Here is a 15,618-nt window from a genome sequence, read left to right on the forward strand (position 1 = left end):
ACTCCAAGACGGAAGGTAAGGGTTTTTTTATTTAAAAAAAACAGGTTCATGGAACCCTGGTTAAGGACCCCTACTCTAAAGATTAGAGATTCAGAATCATTCTTATATTAAAGGAGTTTACTGTTGGACATTGTAATAATTTATTTTAACAATAGATCTTATTGATGCTTTCTGTCTTCCCATCAGAAACTTAGGGGATGGAAGAATGATTAAAAAAAAAACTTTACCATTTCATATTAAATCCTCCCTTGTGACAAAGAAAAATCATTAAGTGCAAGCACCTAATACAGTACCCACATCTGATGAAGCATACAATTTGCTCTCTTAGACCCCTATTTTTTTTCCATGAGGAGGGAGATATGTTTTCTTATATGCCCTCTAATATCATCCATGTTAATTCATTTACCCAGGTTAATTAGTTAGAAGAACAATGGATAAATAGGTACAGAAGTACATTGGTAGAGCTTTGAACTGGTCTAGCCATTCTTTAAAAACAATTTGGAATTGTGCTTTAAAAAAGAGATTATAAGTGCCCATACTTTTTGACCCAGATAATCTCCTACTACTACTACTGAAGTAGGTAAAAAGTATGTAAAAAAGAAAGCAAAGAGTCAAAGCTGATGCCCACTGATTGGGAAATTAAATAATAAAATAAAATAAATTAAGGTACATAAATGTAATGCTATAAGAAATGACAAATAAAAAGAATTTAGAAAAGCAATGGAAGACATTCAAACTGAATTATATATACCCAGGGAAACAACCTACACAATAACTACAGCAATGTAAATGGAAAGGACAAAAAAGCCAAAACTAAATTCTGTGTAACTATAATTATCACCCAGGTTTGACTTTGGAAAAGAAATGAGAGAAAATATCTCTCGCCTCTTTGTAGAAATGAGGGACAAAGGTGTGGAGCACTCCATATATTAGGAGAAACAGGTAACAAATTGGTTTTGCTGAAATACTCATCTCTTTTTAATTTTTTTTCTTACAAAGAATGACTTCTTAATTAGGAGGGATATATTTTAGTGGTACAGAGAATCGAGCACTGGGCCTGGAGTCAGGAAGACCTGAGTTCAAGTCCAGCCTCAGATACCTGCTGTGTGTCCCTGGGCAAATCACCTTAAACCCTGTTTGCCTCAGCTTCCTTGTCTGTAAAATGAATTAGAGAAAGAAATGGCAAGCCACTCCAATACCTTTATCAAAGAAAATCCTAAATGCAGTCATGAAGAATCAGACACAATTAGCAGTCCTCAGAGGAAAATTCATATCCTTGAGTGCATATATTAACAAATTAGGGAGGGCAGAGATCAATGAATGGGAAATGCAAATCAAAAAACTTGAAAGCGATCAAATTAAAAACCCCCAGAAGAAAACCAAACTAGAGATCCTAAAAACCAAGGGAGAAATTAATAAAATCAAAAGTGATAGAACTATTGAACTAATAAATAAGACTAGAAGCTGATACTTTGAGAAAACAAACAAAATAGACAAAGTACTGGTCAATCTAATTTAAAAAAGGAAAGAAGAAAAGCAAATTAATAGCATCAAAGATGAAAAGGTGGTACTCACCTCCAATGAAGAGGAAATTAAGGCAATCATCAAATTTGTCCAATAATATGGCAATAAATATACCAATCTAGGAGAAATGGATGAATATTTACAAAAATATAAATTGCCTAGACAAACAGAAGAAGAAATAGAATTCTTAAATAAAAACAAAACCAATGTAACCAAAATGAGAAGGGAAGCAACAAATTGGGAAACAATCTTCATAACAAAAACCTCAGACAAAGGTCTAATTACTCAAATTTATAAAGAGCTAAAGCAATTGTACAAAAAAATCAAGCCATTCTCCAATTGATAAATGGGCAAGGGACATGAACAGGCAGTTTTCAGCCAAAGAAACTAAAACTATTGATAAGCACATGAAAAAGTGTTCTAAATCTCTTATAATCAGAGAGATGCAAATCAAAACAACTCTGAGGTATCACCTCACACCTAGCAGATTGGCTAACATGACAGCAAAGGAAAGTAATGAATGCTGGAGGGGATGTGGCAAAGTCGGGACATTTATTCATTGCTGGTAGAGTTGTGAATTGATCCAACCATTCTGGAAGGCAATTTGGACCTATGCCCAATGGGTGATAAAAGACTGCCTTCCCTTTGATCCAGCCATAGCACTGCTGGGTTTGTATCCCAAAGAGATAATAAGGAAAAAGACTTGCACAAGAATATTCATAGCTGGGCTCTTTGTAGTGGCCAAAAATTGGAAAAAGAGGGGATGCCCTTCAATTGGGGAATGGCTGAACAAATTGTGGTATATGTTGGTGATGGAATACTATTGTGCTCAAAGGAATAATAAAGTGGAGGAATTCCATGGAGACTGGAACAACCTCCAGGAAGTGGTGCAGAGCGAAAGGAGCAGAACCAGGAAAACATTGTACACAGAGACTGAAACACTGTGGTATAATTGAACGCAATGGACTTCTCCATTAGTGTCAATACAATGTCCCTGAACATTCTGCAGGGATCTAGAGGAAAAAACACTAGCCACAAGCAGAGGACAATTTGAGGGAGTAAAAACACCGAAGGAAAGCAACTGCTTGACCACAGGGGTTGAGGGGACATGACTGAGGAGAGACTCTAAATGAACACCCTAATGCAAATACCAACAACATGAAAATGGGTTCGAATCAAGGACACATGTGATACCTAGTGGAATTGTGCATCAGCTATGGGACGGGGGTGGGGAGGTGGGGAGAGGAAAAGAAAATTATCTTTGTTTCCAATGAATAATGTGTGAAAATGACCAAATAAAATAATGTTGTTTTTTTTTTTTTTTAAAGAATCAGACACAATTGAAATGACTGTGAACAACAAGAAGTTTGGAAATGAAAATGATATAAAAGTATTGCTGATCAAATTGCCGTTTTGAAAAACAATCTAAAAAAATTCATGGTTTTGTTTTTTTGTTAGTGATCTTTTTATTTCTATTGTAGTTTTGTGTGTTCTTTGCCAGAACAACTTAGTTCATTCTGCAATAGTTTGTACACATTTTCCCATGTTTCTCAGAACTCTCCCCTATTTGTTACTTCTTATGGAACTATAACATTTCATTGGTATATTCCTACACCATATATTTTTCTGCACTGGCCCTTTTTTCCCCAGTTCTTTGCTATCACAGAGAGTGTAGCTATTAAAATGTTGCTGCATATTGAACTTTTGTTTCTGCCTTTAACTCCTTAAGGATGATTGCCCAATAGTGAGATTTTTAGGATTCAAAGTTGGTTTGGTCACTTTTCTCTCAGGATTTCAAATCAATTACCACTACAGTCAGAACAGTTCACTGAGCTAACAGCAATCTGTTAGTGTGCTTATCTTTGTAATATCCTTCTAACAATGACTGTTCCCAGTTGCTACAGCTGTATAAGCAAAAGCCATTCTATTTTAACAAATAAGTGATCAAAGAGGTTCTCAAGAAAAAAAAAATATGAGGTATCAACAAGTATATGAAAAATTCTCCGACACTAATAGCAATTGAGATGCAAATTAAAACATTTCTGAGGTTGCACTTCATACTCATTAGAAAAATTACAATTATTAGAGTACCAGTAGGAATGAAGATACACTATTACATTGTTGTTATAACTGTATATGTTGGGGCCAACCATTCTGGAAAACTATTTGGGCCTGTATGTAAAAAGTTACTAACCATTTTTTATCACCCAGGGAGCAAATACTAGGTATATGTTCAAAAGAAATGAAAGACAGAAGGAATCAATATGCATAAAAATATTTATGGCATGTTTTCATTGTGTTTAAAAAATTCAAAAACTGGGAGCTTATCTATTGGTGAGTGGTAGAACAAACTGATTTGTTTTACTACAATGAACTAATATAAGAATTATTTATTTCACTGAAAGAATAATCAAACGGTAGGACTTAAAGAAACCTAAAAATACTTGTTTGAACTAATGCAGAATGAAGTAAAATCAGGAGAAAATAAGGATAAATTTTAGTGTTTTGAGTTAAAATCTAAATAAGTGGTCGCCATGGGAAATTCCCAAATATGAAAATATCCAAGTCAGTTGGGGATTTATGGAGATTATAATTAATAAAGAGAAGGAATTAAGGGAAGGAGAAAGAGAAAGAATTAATTTAAACTGCTCTTGGCTGAGCCAAGCAGTAGTTAAAGACGTAGGCCAAAGTGGCCTCCCTGAGCCTAAGGGAGAGGGAGTCAGTCTTATCACTCACCACAAGACCAAGGAAGCTCCAAGGAAGCTCCAGTCCACCACTGGATATAACTCAATTCAACTCTGAACTCAATTCCATTCTGCACTCAATTGCCTGAACTGACTTCTCCTTTTAAAGAAATTTTCTCTTATGTCACCTCCCCTAAATTTTCATGTCTATCAATTACAGTAGACGCTTTTTTTCAGGACTGCCCATTCTTAGTTCTCATCTTCTTTGGTTCTCACCTTCTCTAGTTAGATTATATCTTCTGAGTACTTCACAACTCTTTGTTAAGCTTGCCTTTTGTAAGTTACTTGACCTTTTTAGGTACTAATTTAACTTTTACAGGTACTTAACACCTTTTTGTATTAGATCTAAAAAAAAATAGACATAGCTTAAGGTTCTAGCTTTACTATAAGGTATGGGTTAGGGATTTTCATTGTTCAATCAGGAGTTTACAACTTTATCTTCCCCTAAGGCATTGTCTGAGTAGGGTGGAGTAATTTCCAAGTTCCAGATACATTCCTGATTTTTGTTAGACCAAGTATCTCCATTGTTACAATAAGGGTATAGCTAAATGAAATCTTCTAAGGTACAGTCTGAGTAGTTTTTTAAGATTCACAAGAACCATTTGTATAGTGAAAAATCATGACTTCAAAAGACATGATTATGAAATGCATCATATCTCTGGGCAGAAAGATTATGGATTGTAGGTACAGAATGAAACACCTTTTTCATACACAACCAACATGTAAAAGTGTCTTGCTTGGCTGTATTTATTACAAAGTAAGGCTCTTATATTTATAGGATATGAGTTTGGGGGCGGGGTATGAAATTAGTAATAGAAATTTTAAAAATAGAGATTCATATTTTCATATTCAATCCTTCTGTTCTTCATGTATGGAAATATTCATATTTATTGATGTTTGCTAATTTATTGGAAATAAAGCACTGAATATTGCTGGGTTTTGTCATTGTTATTTTGCATGTGTGAGGTAAGACAATGGAATTTTTACATAGATTTCTGAAGCATGTTTTCATGTGTTTTGTTGTAATTTTAAATTCTTTTGAAATCTTTTTTCATATCTTCTGACCTCTTAAGGATTGGTCCAATCATTTACTTTTTAATTCCTGTTCATTTTTTTCATATTTTTTAAACTGAGAAACAGTTGTTACATTTAGACTTTTTATGACTTTTCTTTTGCTAATGTATTCTGGGGGAGGTTTCTAACATTTGCTCATTTCCTTGTTTTCTTTTTGTCATTCATTCTTCCTTTTCTTTTTGATTGTTTGTTTTTCAGACCCAAGTCAGAACTCCATCACAGGAGAACACAGCCAGCTGCTAGGTACAGTATTGCTGAGGAGACTAGATTCTCCCTATAGTCTTCTCCGCCTATACTAACCTGGACTTTTGAGACTTAATGAATTGAGTTCCCTCACTAAATCTCTTTTCTTTCTTTGTTTCCTTTCTCACCATTTCCAATTTTCTTCCACCTTTCATAGCCATAATTTAGTATGGGTTTCCGGAAATCATCCTGCAACTTGGTTGTTAAGGCTTAGTTTGTCTATATTTAGATAACCAGTTTGTTAGTGATCTGTCTCCAGAGTCTGTAGTTAGAAGAGACAATTGTGGGAGTTAGAACCTCTTTGTTCCAATATAATTGTAAAAGGCGTCTATTATTAGTTGTACCAAATAGAATTGGGAGAAGACAAGTACTGCATGATATTCTGAACTTTGCGACTGCCTCATTTAATGGATTTTTTTTGGTTGTTTTAGGTTCTTAAATTTTAATATTTCAAAGTGTTTTATAAATTAAGGTATCTTAACCAACCTATAGCCATTTATGTTTACCCTTCTATTCCAAACAGGATGTGATGGTGAATTAATTTTCTCCTTATTCCTTTGTATTTAAAGAAGAGTATCTGAAATTGGGGATATTTTGCAGGATCTCAGAACTAGTACCTTTCTGAAGATTCATTGAGAAAGGTTGAGCTAGAGACATACAAAAAATATGTAAAGTGGATGTATTCTTTACATCTATTAAAAAACCTCACAGAATTTAATGTAAAATCTGAGATACTAGTGCCTTATTCTCTCTTCATTCAGGGAACATGTTGCTTGCTGACTGATTAGTCTTCCTGAGTAAATATATATGGTTTAAATTGGTTTAAACATATCTTTGGACTTTAGAATGTTGGCATCATCTTCCTCTCTATTACTGAATTCTGTCAGAAACCCGAGTTTGTTTTCTTCATGTTTGTTTTTTTAATGCCTTCTTATACAACATGTGGAATATGGAAATATGTCTTGTATGATAGCACATGCATAGTCAATATCAAATTGATATTGGGAAATGCAAAGGGAGGAAAAGAATATGGAACTCAAAACATTAGGAGAAAAATGCCCCAAATTGTCTACATGTAATTTGGAAAAAAATAAAAACATTACTGAAAGAAAAAAAACCCAACACACACACATACTATAAAACTCTACATATAAGGGCATCTAGGTGACTCAGTAGAGAGCTAACCCTGGAGACTGAAGGTCTCAGGTTCAAATCTTGCCTCATATCTGTGTGGCCCCGGGCAAGTCACTTAATTCCAGTTGTCCTAGACCCATGATGATGAACCTATGACACACATGCCAAAGATGTCATGAAGAGACCTCTGTGGAAATGCATACTGTCCCCAACAGAGTTAGTTACTAGAAAGGCAGAGGGACTGGGGTGGAGCTGCTCCCTTCCCCCTCTCCTCTGCACCTCCTTGCCCTCTGTGCTTACACCTCTGAGAGAAACACTCCAGCCTCCCCTCCCTTTCTGCCTCCCCTGTCTGGGGTAATGTGGGGCAGGAGGAATGGCACATAGTCTAAAAGGTTTGCAATCACTGCCCTATACTATACTGCTCTTCTTGCCTTGGAACTGCTATGTAGTATCAATTCTAAGACAGAAGGCAAGGTTTTTTGTTTTTTTTTTTAAGCCCTACATAGAAGTACTATAGTATCTGTAGAGCAATATTTAATTAATGATATATATATATTTTTTTTTATTTTAATTTTGGAAATAGTTTTAGTGAAAGAAATCTTTCCTTTCTCACCTCTGATCACCTCACCCCTGTACCCATTAAAAAGGAAAAACAAAAAACTCATAACAAATGCAAAGAGTCTAGTAAAACAGATTCCCATATTGGGCAAAAATGTATGTCTCCTTTTGCATCTTGAGTCCATTATCTCTCAGGAAATGAATAGTACAGACCATTATCTTCAACACCCCAAATTGTGATTGGCCATTCCATTGCATTTATTATATATATTGTTTTAGTTATGCTCATTTTACTCCTTAATCAGTTTATTTCCCAGATTTTTTCTGAAACTATTCCTTTTCATCATTTTGCCATCATATCAATGCATTCCATTTCATTCATTTGGCAGAATTTGTTCACCCATTCTCTAGTTCTTGATTACCCCCTTAGTTTAGAGTTCTTTGGGCTGCCATAAATATTTTTGTAAGGATGAGTCCTTTTCCCATTTCTCTGATCTCTTTGGGATATTGCCTAATAGTGGCTATCTTGGTCAAAGAATATGTACAATTTAGTAACTTTTTGAATATTACTTTCCAGAATGAATGGTCCAATTCAAAGATCCACCAACAATGAATGGATTGATGTGACTTTTCCCCTCATACCCTCCAACATTTGTCATTTTTTTTCCCATCAACTTTGTCAATCTGCTGTATAGACCTTTAGTTTTCTTTATTTTGCTATTCTTTGATTATTAGTTATTTGAAATATTTTGTATTTCTTCCTTTGAAAACGAAAAGTTCAAGTCTATTGACCCTTTATTAACTGGGGAATGCCTCTTGTAATAGTTGACATATATCCATTTGGAACTTATCTGGATATAAGGTATGAGGTGTTCTTCTAAACTCAGTGTCTGCTAAACTGCATTCCAGTTTTCCAAACAGTTTTTGTCAAGTAGTGAGTTTTTTGAGTTTATTGAACACTAGCTTTATTTTCTTCTGTGTATTATGTTTTTATCGCATTCTACTGGTGACTCCTCAAGAGTTTTTGGTTTGTTTTTTTAAACCCTTACCTTCTGTCTTAGAATCAATACTATGTATTGGTTCCAAGAAAGAAGAGTGGTAAGGGCTAGGCAGTAGGGGGTAAGTGACTTGCCCACGGTCACACAACTAGGAAGTATCTGGGGCCAAATTTCAAACCATCTTTAGGCCTACCTCTCAATCTAACGAGCCCCCTGGCTAACCCTGACTCCTCAAGTTTTTAACTTGTATCAAGCAATTCTAATTATTTCTGTTACACTATTGTCTGAGATTCAGTACTGATTTTTCTCATTTTCTTACAGATTCCTGCCCTGTAGTAATTTTTCCTTCCTGACTTTTTTTCATTTCTTTCTTCAAGATTGTTACCCTATTGAAATTGCCAAATACTGGTATTTAGAAGCCTAATATATTGTGTAATGGGGCAGGGGTTCTATGAGAAAAGATTAATGCTTAAAAACGTTTTCTTCTAAAAAGCCATTTAGTCAACAAGCACTTATATGCCAAGAACTATATGTGTGTATATACTTATATGTTTTAATTTTTCAGTATAAAAATCGTTCTTTTTTCTAAGATTTTCCCATACTTACAAATTAGACTTTATATTGCTTTATGTACCACAAACAGTTAGGGGTGTGTGTGTGTGTGTGTGTGTGTGTGTGTGTGTGTGTGTGTGTGTGTGTAGCATTTTTTGTTTCCTTAGTGCTGGCTAAATGTACAGATGATGCTGCCTTTCCTGTGAAAGAATATCCCAGACATTCAGACATTGTTTTTGATTATTAACAGTTATATAAAACTTCTAACCATTTCAGGTAATTGTATCCCACCACTTTGAATGACTTACTTGTATTTGTTGGGGTAGACTATCTTCTACCTTATAGAGTGAATATTATATCCTTTCCCTTTACCCTTTGCCTTGAGCCTTGGGTAGTATTTATTACTTCAGCATAAGATCATCATCTCTAAGAGAAAACTTTTTTAAAGAACTATGAGATCTAGGAGTAATATTTGCTAGAGAAAAGTTAGTGATAATTATCGTTATGTTTTCCATTTATCCTAGTGCTTTGTCCCTAAAGGGATCTCAGTAACTCACAACAGTGTCTTCCTAATTGTCTGTGACAATACTATTTGGGGATAATTAACCCCATTAGATGAAGAACCAATTCATTTGTTAAACATCATGTGTTGAATTGTGTTTATAATAGGTTCTTTCATACCTTTTTTTTTTTACAGTAAGGTGCAGTTCTTTTCCCTCTAACTGTTTTTACTATGACTCACCAGGCCTTTCCCACAAGGCTCGGGGATAGGCAGAGAGAAAATCCAAAAGATGAAAGAGTAAAGTTACTAGCATGGTTATATAGAACTTTATAGCAAGTAAGGTGAGGTTTCAAAAAAGGAAGTTAGAATTTGGGTCTGATTATGTCTGGTTAAGATCAATTTAAGAAACATTTCCTAGCCAAAAAGGTCTAGGGCAAGACAAGTTAAGTAATAGCTAAGTAATTCTTAACCAAGATTGCTAAGGATTAGGAATGATTTAAGGAACATTTCTAAAATCGTCTCATTAAAGAGAGTCTTAATAGTTTTTCCTATTTAATAGATATCTTTTAAAACAGTCCGCATATTAGCTGGGTAAAGAAGGAAGATAATATTATAAAATAGAGTTGCCATGTTGTTTTTTTTCTAGAGGTACAGACTACTTTTGACCACTTCCTGCTATCTTTCTATAGTTCAGATATGCCTGGAGGTAGAAGGTCCTGGGTTCAAATTTGGCCTCAGACACTTCCTAAAACTGTGTGAGTCTGGTCAATTTACTTAATCTCCATTGCTTAGCCCTTACCACTCTTGTGCCTAGGAAACAATCTATAGCATTAATTCTAAGACAGAAGGTAAGGGTTAATATCATCTTAGAGTTTATATTATTTTTTAAAAAGTTAATATTTTTCATTATATGAAGCTATAATAGAGTTGATCTGGCTACATTAGTCATATAGTAATTTTCAAAGGTTTACAAACAAATATTTATCTTTTCCATTTTAAGGCCAGGAAAATAGGAAAGGAAATGTTTAAAAGGATCAACTAATGTCTAAGATCAGTTACAAAAAAGTAGTCGTGTGGTAGCATCTTACTGAGATTGTTACAGACAGAAGCTTATCTTTGTCTGTATTCTGTTTATTTGTAACAGAAACTGAGTAGATAGATTGATAGTTACTTACAGGCATACCTCATATTACTGTGCTTCACTTTACTATGCTTTGGAGATAGTATCTTTTTTTTTTTTATAAATTGAAGTTTTATAACAATCCTGCATTGAGTAAATCTATCAGTTCCATTTTCCAATAGCATGTGTTTGCATTGTGTCTCTGTCACATTTTGGTAATTCTTGTAATATTTCAAGTATTTTCATTATTAAATCTATTATGGTGATTTGTGGTCATTGGGATATTACTCATAGATGTGAAACTTCCTCAATAAATGTTTTTATGTACTCTGGCTATTCCACCTATCTGCCCTTCCTCCTCTCTCTCCCTTTCATCAGGCCTCCCTTTCCCCTGAGACACAATAACCTTGAAATTAGGCCAATTAATAACACTACTGAATTTTCAAGTGAAAGGAAGAGTCTATCAATGTAGTAAATTTCACTGTCTTATTTTAAGAAATTGCTGCAGTCACCCCAAACTTCAACCACCACCACTCTGATCAGTTATTGTGAAGATTAAGATTAATATCCAGTACTCGAAGTATTATATTTAATAATAATTATTAAATATTTATCTTGAAGTATAAAGAAGTAAGGCTAGCAAAAACCAAAAGCCGCTCCTCCCTCTTTCCACAGTGGAACCAGAGAGGGCCCTGTGGGCGGAAACAAACTTAAAACTCCCTCCACCTATGGAACACATAGTACTAAAAGGAAAAGGGGATTGTGGGAAATGTAGTCTCTAGGGCTCAAGATTCTAAATCAACACATTATCAATATTGAGATATCCTCTACCAGCAAAAAGATTATGATTTACTGAAGGCTCAGATGATGGCGAGCATTTTTTTTATTTTAATTTTAATTTTATTTAGTCAATTTAGAATGTTATTCCTTGGTTACAAGAATCATATTATTTTCCTCCCTCCCCTCCCCCACACTTCCCATAGCCAACACATAATTTCACAGGGTATTACATGTGTCCTTGATCAGAACCTATTTCCATGTTGTTGATGTTTGCACTAGGATGTTCATTTAGAGTCTACATCCCCAACCATATTCCTTTGATCCATGTAATCAAGCAGTTGTTATTTTTCAGTATTTCTAATCCCACAGTTTTTCCTCTGAAAGAGGATAGTGTTCTTTCTCATAGATCCCTCCCAGTTGTTCATGATCACTGCATTGCCACTAATGGAGAAGTATGTTAGATTCAGTTGTACCACAGTGTATCAGTCTCTTGTGTACAATATTCTCCTGGTTCTGCTCCTCTCATTCTGCATTAATTCCTAGAGGTCATTCCAGTTCACATGGAATTCCTCCGGTTCATCATTCCTTTGAACACAATAGTATTCCATCACCAACTTATACCACAATTTGTTCAGCCATTCCCCAATCGAAGGGCATCCCCTCATTTTCCAATTTTTTGCTACCACAAAGAGTGCAGCTATGAATATTCTTGTACATGTCTTTTTCCTTATCATCTCTTTGGAGTACAATCCCAGCAGTGCTATGACTGGATCAAAGAGCAGACAGTTTTTTAGTGCCCTTTGGGCATAGTTCCAAATTGCCCTCCAAAATGGTTGGATCAGTTCACAACTCCACCAGCAGTGCATTAATGTCCCAACTTTGATGGCGAGCATTTTTTAAGCAATAACGTATTTTAAAAATAAGATATGTACATTTTTTAAAGACCTAATACTGCTAAATGTTTAATAAACTACAGTGGAGTATAAACAGAACTTTTTTGTACATTGGGAAATCAAGAAATCCGTGTGACTTTCTTTATTGAGATATTCAGTTTATTATGCTAGTCTGAAACCGAACCTGCAATATCTCCGAGCTTTGCTAGTATAAAGAGATATAAATAGATAGATTTATCTCTTACTATAGATATAAATGTAAATATCTCTATATAAATGTAGATGGATAAAATATAAATAGATATACAAGGGTTCTGTAAATAATTGTCTTTTTTTCTCCTTTATATTGAAGAGGCAACCTGCCTTTCACTGACCAAGCAATCATCATACTTCCTATTTTCAATTTTGTTATGTGACTTAGTATGCATAATTTAAATGGAAGTATTGTTGTATTTGTTATGATTAAAATTTTCTGGAGACCATATTTTAATTTATAATTATTTATAAAATAACAAAAAACACGCCAGAGAAAGAAAAAGCATCGGCCACATGTGACCAGCCTCTATCTTAGCCACCTATCTCCTCACCAAACTGTGCCAGCCCTGAGCCAAACTATGTGCACCTTCTGGCATGTTAGGCAAAAAAAAGAAGGACTCCACCTATTGCTTCAGAGAGATATGGTTCTGAAGTTCAAAAGTAAAGGGGCATTTTAACAAAAGTTAATACTAGGGGTGGGTAGGTGGCTCAGTGGATTGATAGCCAGGCCCAGAGATTGCGAAAGGCTTCCTGTAAAAGGTGGGAATTTAGTTGGGACCTGAAGGAAGCCAGGAGATGGAGATGAAGAGGAAGATCATTGCAGGAATGGGGGAGAATCAGAGAAAATGCAAGAGCCAAGAGATGGAGTGTTTTGTTCATGGAATAGCTAGTAGGCCAATTTCTCTGGTTCAAAGAGTATTGGGCAGGAAGAAGGGAGATAGGGGAGAAAGGGAAGGTATAAAGTATAAGAAGACTGGAAAAGTAAGGATAAGGGTCTAGGTTATGAAGGGTTTTGAAAGCCAAACAAAGCATTTTGTATTTGATCATGGAGGCAATGCAGAACTACTGAAGTTTATTGAATAGGGAAGTGACTTGATCAGACTTGTACTTTAGGAAAATCATTTTAATGGCTAAGTGGAAAATACATTAGAGTGAGGAGAGAGACAGGTTGACCCACCAGCAGGCTATTACAATAGCCCAGGCATGAGGTATTGAGATCTTGACCCATAGTACCAATGTCAGAAGACAGAAAGGGGGTGTGTTCATGAGGTTTTGGCAAAGGTGAAATTGACGGGCTTGGATATGTAGGGTGAGATAGTGAGGAGTCCAGGATGACTCCTAAGTCACTTTTGAGCCTGGGGGAGTATGAGGGTGGTGGTGCTCTTGATATAAGTAAAAGGGAAATTTGAAGGGGAAATGATAATTATAAGAGTTCAGTTTTAGACATGTTGGTTTGAGATGTCTAAAAGGTATTTGAAGATGTGAAACTGGAGGTCAGCAGAAAGGTTAAGGGTAAATAGGTAGATTTGAGAATCATCAGTATAGAATTAATAATTAAATCCATGGGAGCTGATGAGATCACCAACTGAAGTAGCAGTATATAGAGAGAAGAGAGCCCAAAATAGAACTCTGTGGGGTATGACCTGAATGAAGAAACATCAGCAAAGGAGACTGAAAAGGAGCAGTCAGATAATGATTTCTCTAAAACCTAAAAAGAAGAGAGCGTATCAAGGAGAAGAGAAAGTGATTAACATTGTAAAAGGCTGCAAAAGGTCAAGAAGGCTATGAATTGAAAAAAGGATCTGGCAATTAGGGGATCACTGGTAACTTTGGAGAGATCTGTTTCAGTGGAATTGTAAAGTCAGAAGCTAAATTGCAAGGGGTGAAGGAGAAGAGAAGTGGAGCATCAATTGGAGATGTCCTTTTCAAAGAGTTTTGCCACAAAGGGCAGAAGAGATAGAAGATGATAGTTAGCAGGGATGGAAGGATCAAGGGAGGGTCAGGTTAGGTTTTTTTAAGGTGGTGGGAACATGACCATGTTTATGGACATAGCAAAGCAGCTAGTAGATGGAGAGATTTAAGATAAGAAGGGTGAAGAAAAGTGCAGCAATTTGTTGGAGAAGAAGGGATAAAATGGGACACTGATGTAGCCTGATGGAAGTGAGAGATTAAAGGGGAGGTTGACTTAGGGAAGAGTAGTGTATAAAGATTAAAGATTGGCAAAATTTTTAGGTATTTAAACTTAGTCCTACTGGCAAAAATTTTAGAGTTGTTGAGCACTGGTAATGTGTGGAACCTTGAACAAAGCTCTCAACCTAATTCTAGGACTGATTTTCTTCCATAACTCACTGACAAAATGTATCTAATTTTTATTACCTGAGGAGGTTAGTAATTCAGTTAAAGTCAATATATCATATTAGTACAGAAGTATAAACAGGCTGGCATTTAAACTATGTGAGAAAATCTTTCATTTTAATGTAGGATAAATGGAATATTATGGGAAGAAATTCTGAGCAAGTGGAAAAAGAGCCTGCTTGGTGCCAAGAAATATGTCTTTCACTTTAATATATGACTGGAGACAGGTCCCTTTAAGGTTCACTATCCTTTATAAAATTGGAGAAAATACCCAGAAGTATTAGGAATTGAACTACCCAGGGCTGCTGTGAGGATCAAATGAAATGTTTGTAAAGTATATTGCTGTTGTGAACAAACTCTTAGTCCCCTTTGAAGTCCAGCATGTGTTTTTCTTCATTGATTTGTTTATGTAAAATCCTAAGGGTATCATGTTTTTTTAAACCCTTACCTTCTGTCTTAGAATCATTACTGTGTATTGTTTCCAAGGCAGAAGAATGGTAAAGGCTAGGCAGAGGGGTTAATTGACTTGCCTAGGATCTTGCAGCGAGGAAGTATCTGTGGCCATATTTGAGCCCAGAACCCCCATCTTTGGGCCTAGTTCTCAATCCACTGAGCCACCAAACTGCTCCCACATTTTATAAAAACGCTTACTTTCTGTCTTAGTAACAACTCTATGACAGAAGGACAAGGGCTAGGCAAATGGGGTCCAAAGTCACACAGCTAGGAAGTGTCTGAGGTCAGATTTGAACACAGGTCCTCCCATCTCCAGGACTGGTGTTCTAGACACTATGCCACCTAACTGCCCCAAAAGAATGATTTGTTGTTAAATGATTCCATGTGAGTGAAATACATTGCAAATATGAGATGGAAGATTTTGCGCACTAGCAGTAACAACAGGGTAAAGTTCTACACAGCTAGCACAGTGCCTCACACATCCCATTGGAAGAATCAGCAAATGTTTGATATAAGGACAACACAGAACAACCAGTGTGATGTCATGGAAAGAGCCAAATTAGGGGATTTAGAATTCTAATCTCAGTTGTGATGTTTGCAAGTTAAGTAAACACAAGCAAAACCTTAACTTCTCTGGGCCCCAGGTTCCTCA

At 35.6% G+C, this 15,618-nt stretch overlaps 1 protein-coding gene across 3 annotated transcripts in view; it reads left to right on the plus strand.

The window, feature by feature from the left end:
- Positions 1 to 15,618, plus strand: part of SLC12A6 (solute carrier family 12 member 6) — a 125,404-nt gene that overhangs the window by 78,710 nt on the left and 31,076 nt on the right. For 2 of the 3 annotated variants that reach the window (XM_001370249.5, XM_001370307.5), the window contains one exon: positions 5,541 to 5,585. The exons of the other annotated variant lie outside the window; for it this stretch is intronic. In XM_001370249.5, coding sequence (XP_001370286.2) covers positions 5,541 to 5,585 — 45 coding nt within the window. The remainder of the gene's footprint in view (positions 1 to 5,540; positions 5,586 to 15,618) is intronic. 3 annotated transcript variants of the gene reach the window in all.

This window comes from Monodelphis domestica, chromosome 1 (assembly GCF_027887165.1).
Source record: "Monodelphis domestica isolate mMonDom1 chromosome 1, mMonDom1.pri, whole genome shotgun sequence".
Taxonomy (NCBI): Eukaryota; Metazoa; Chordata; class Mammalia; order Didelphimorphia; family Didelphidae; genus Monodelphis; species Monodelphis domestica.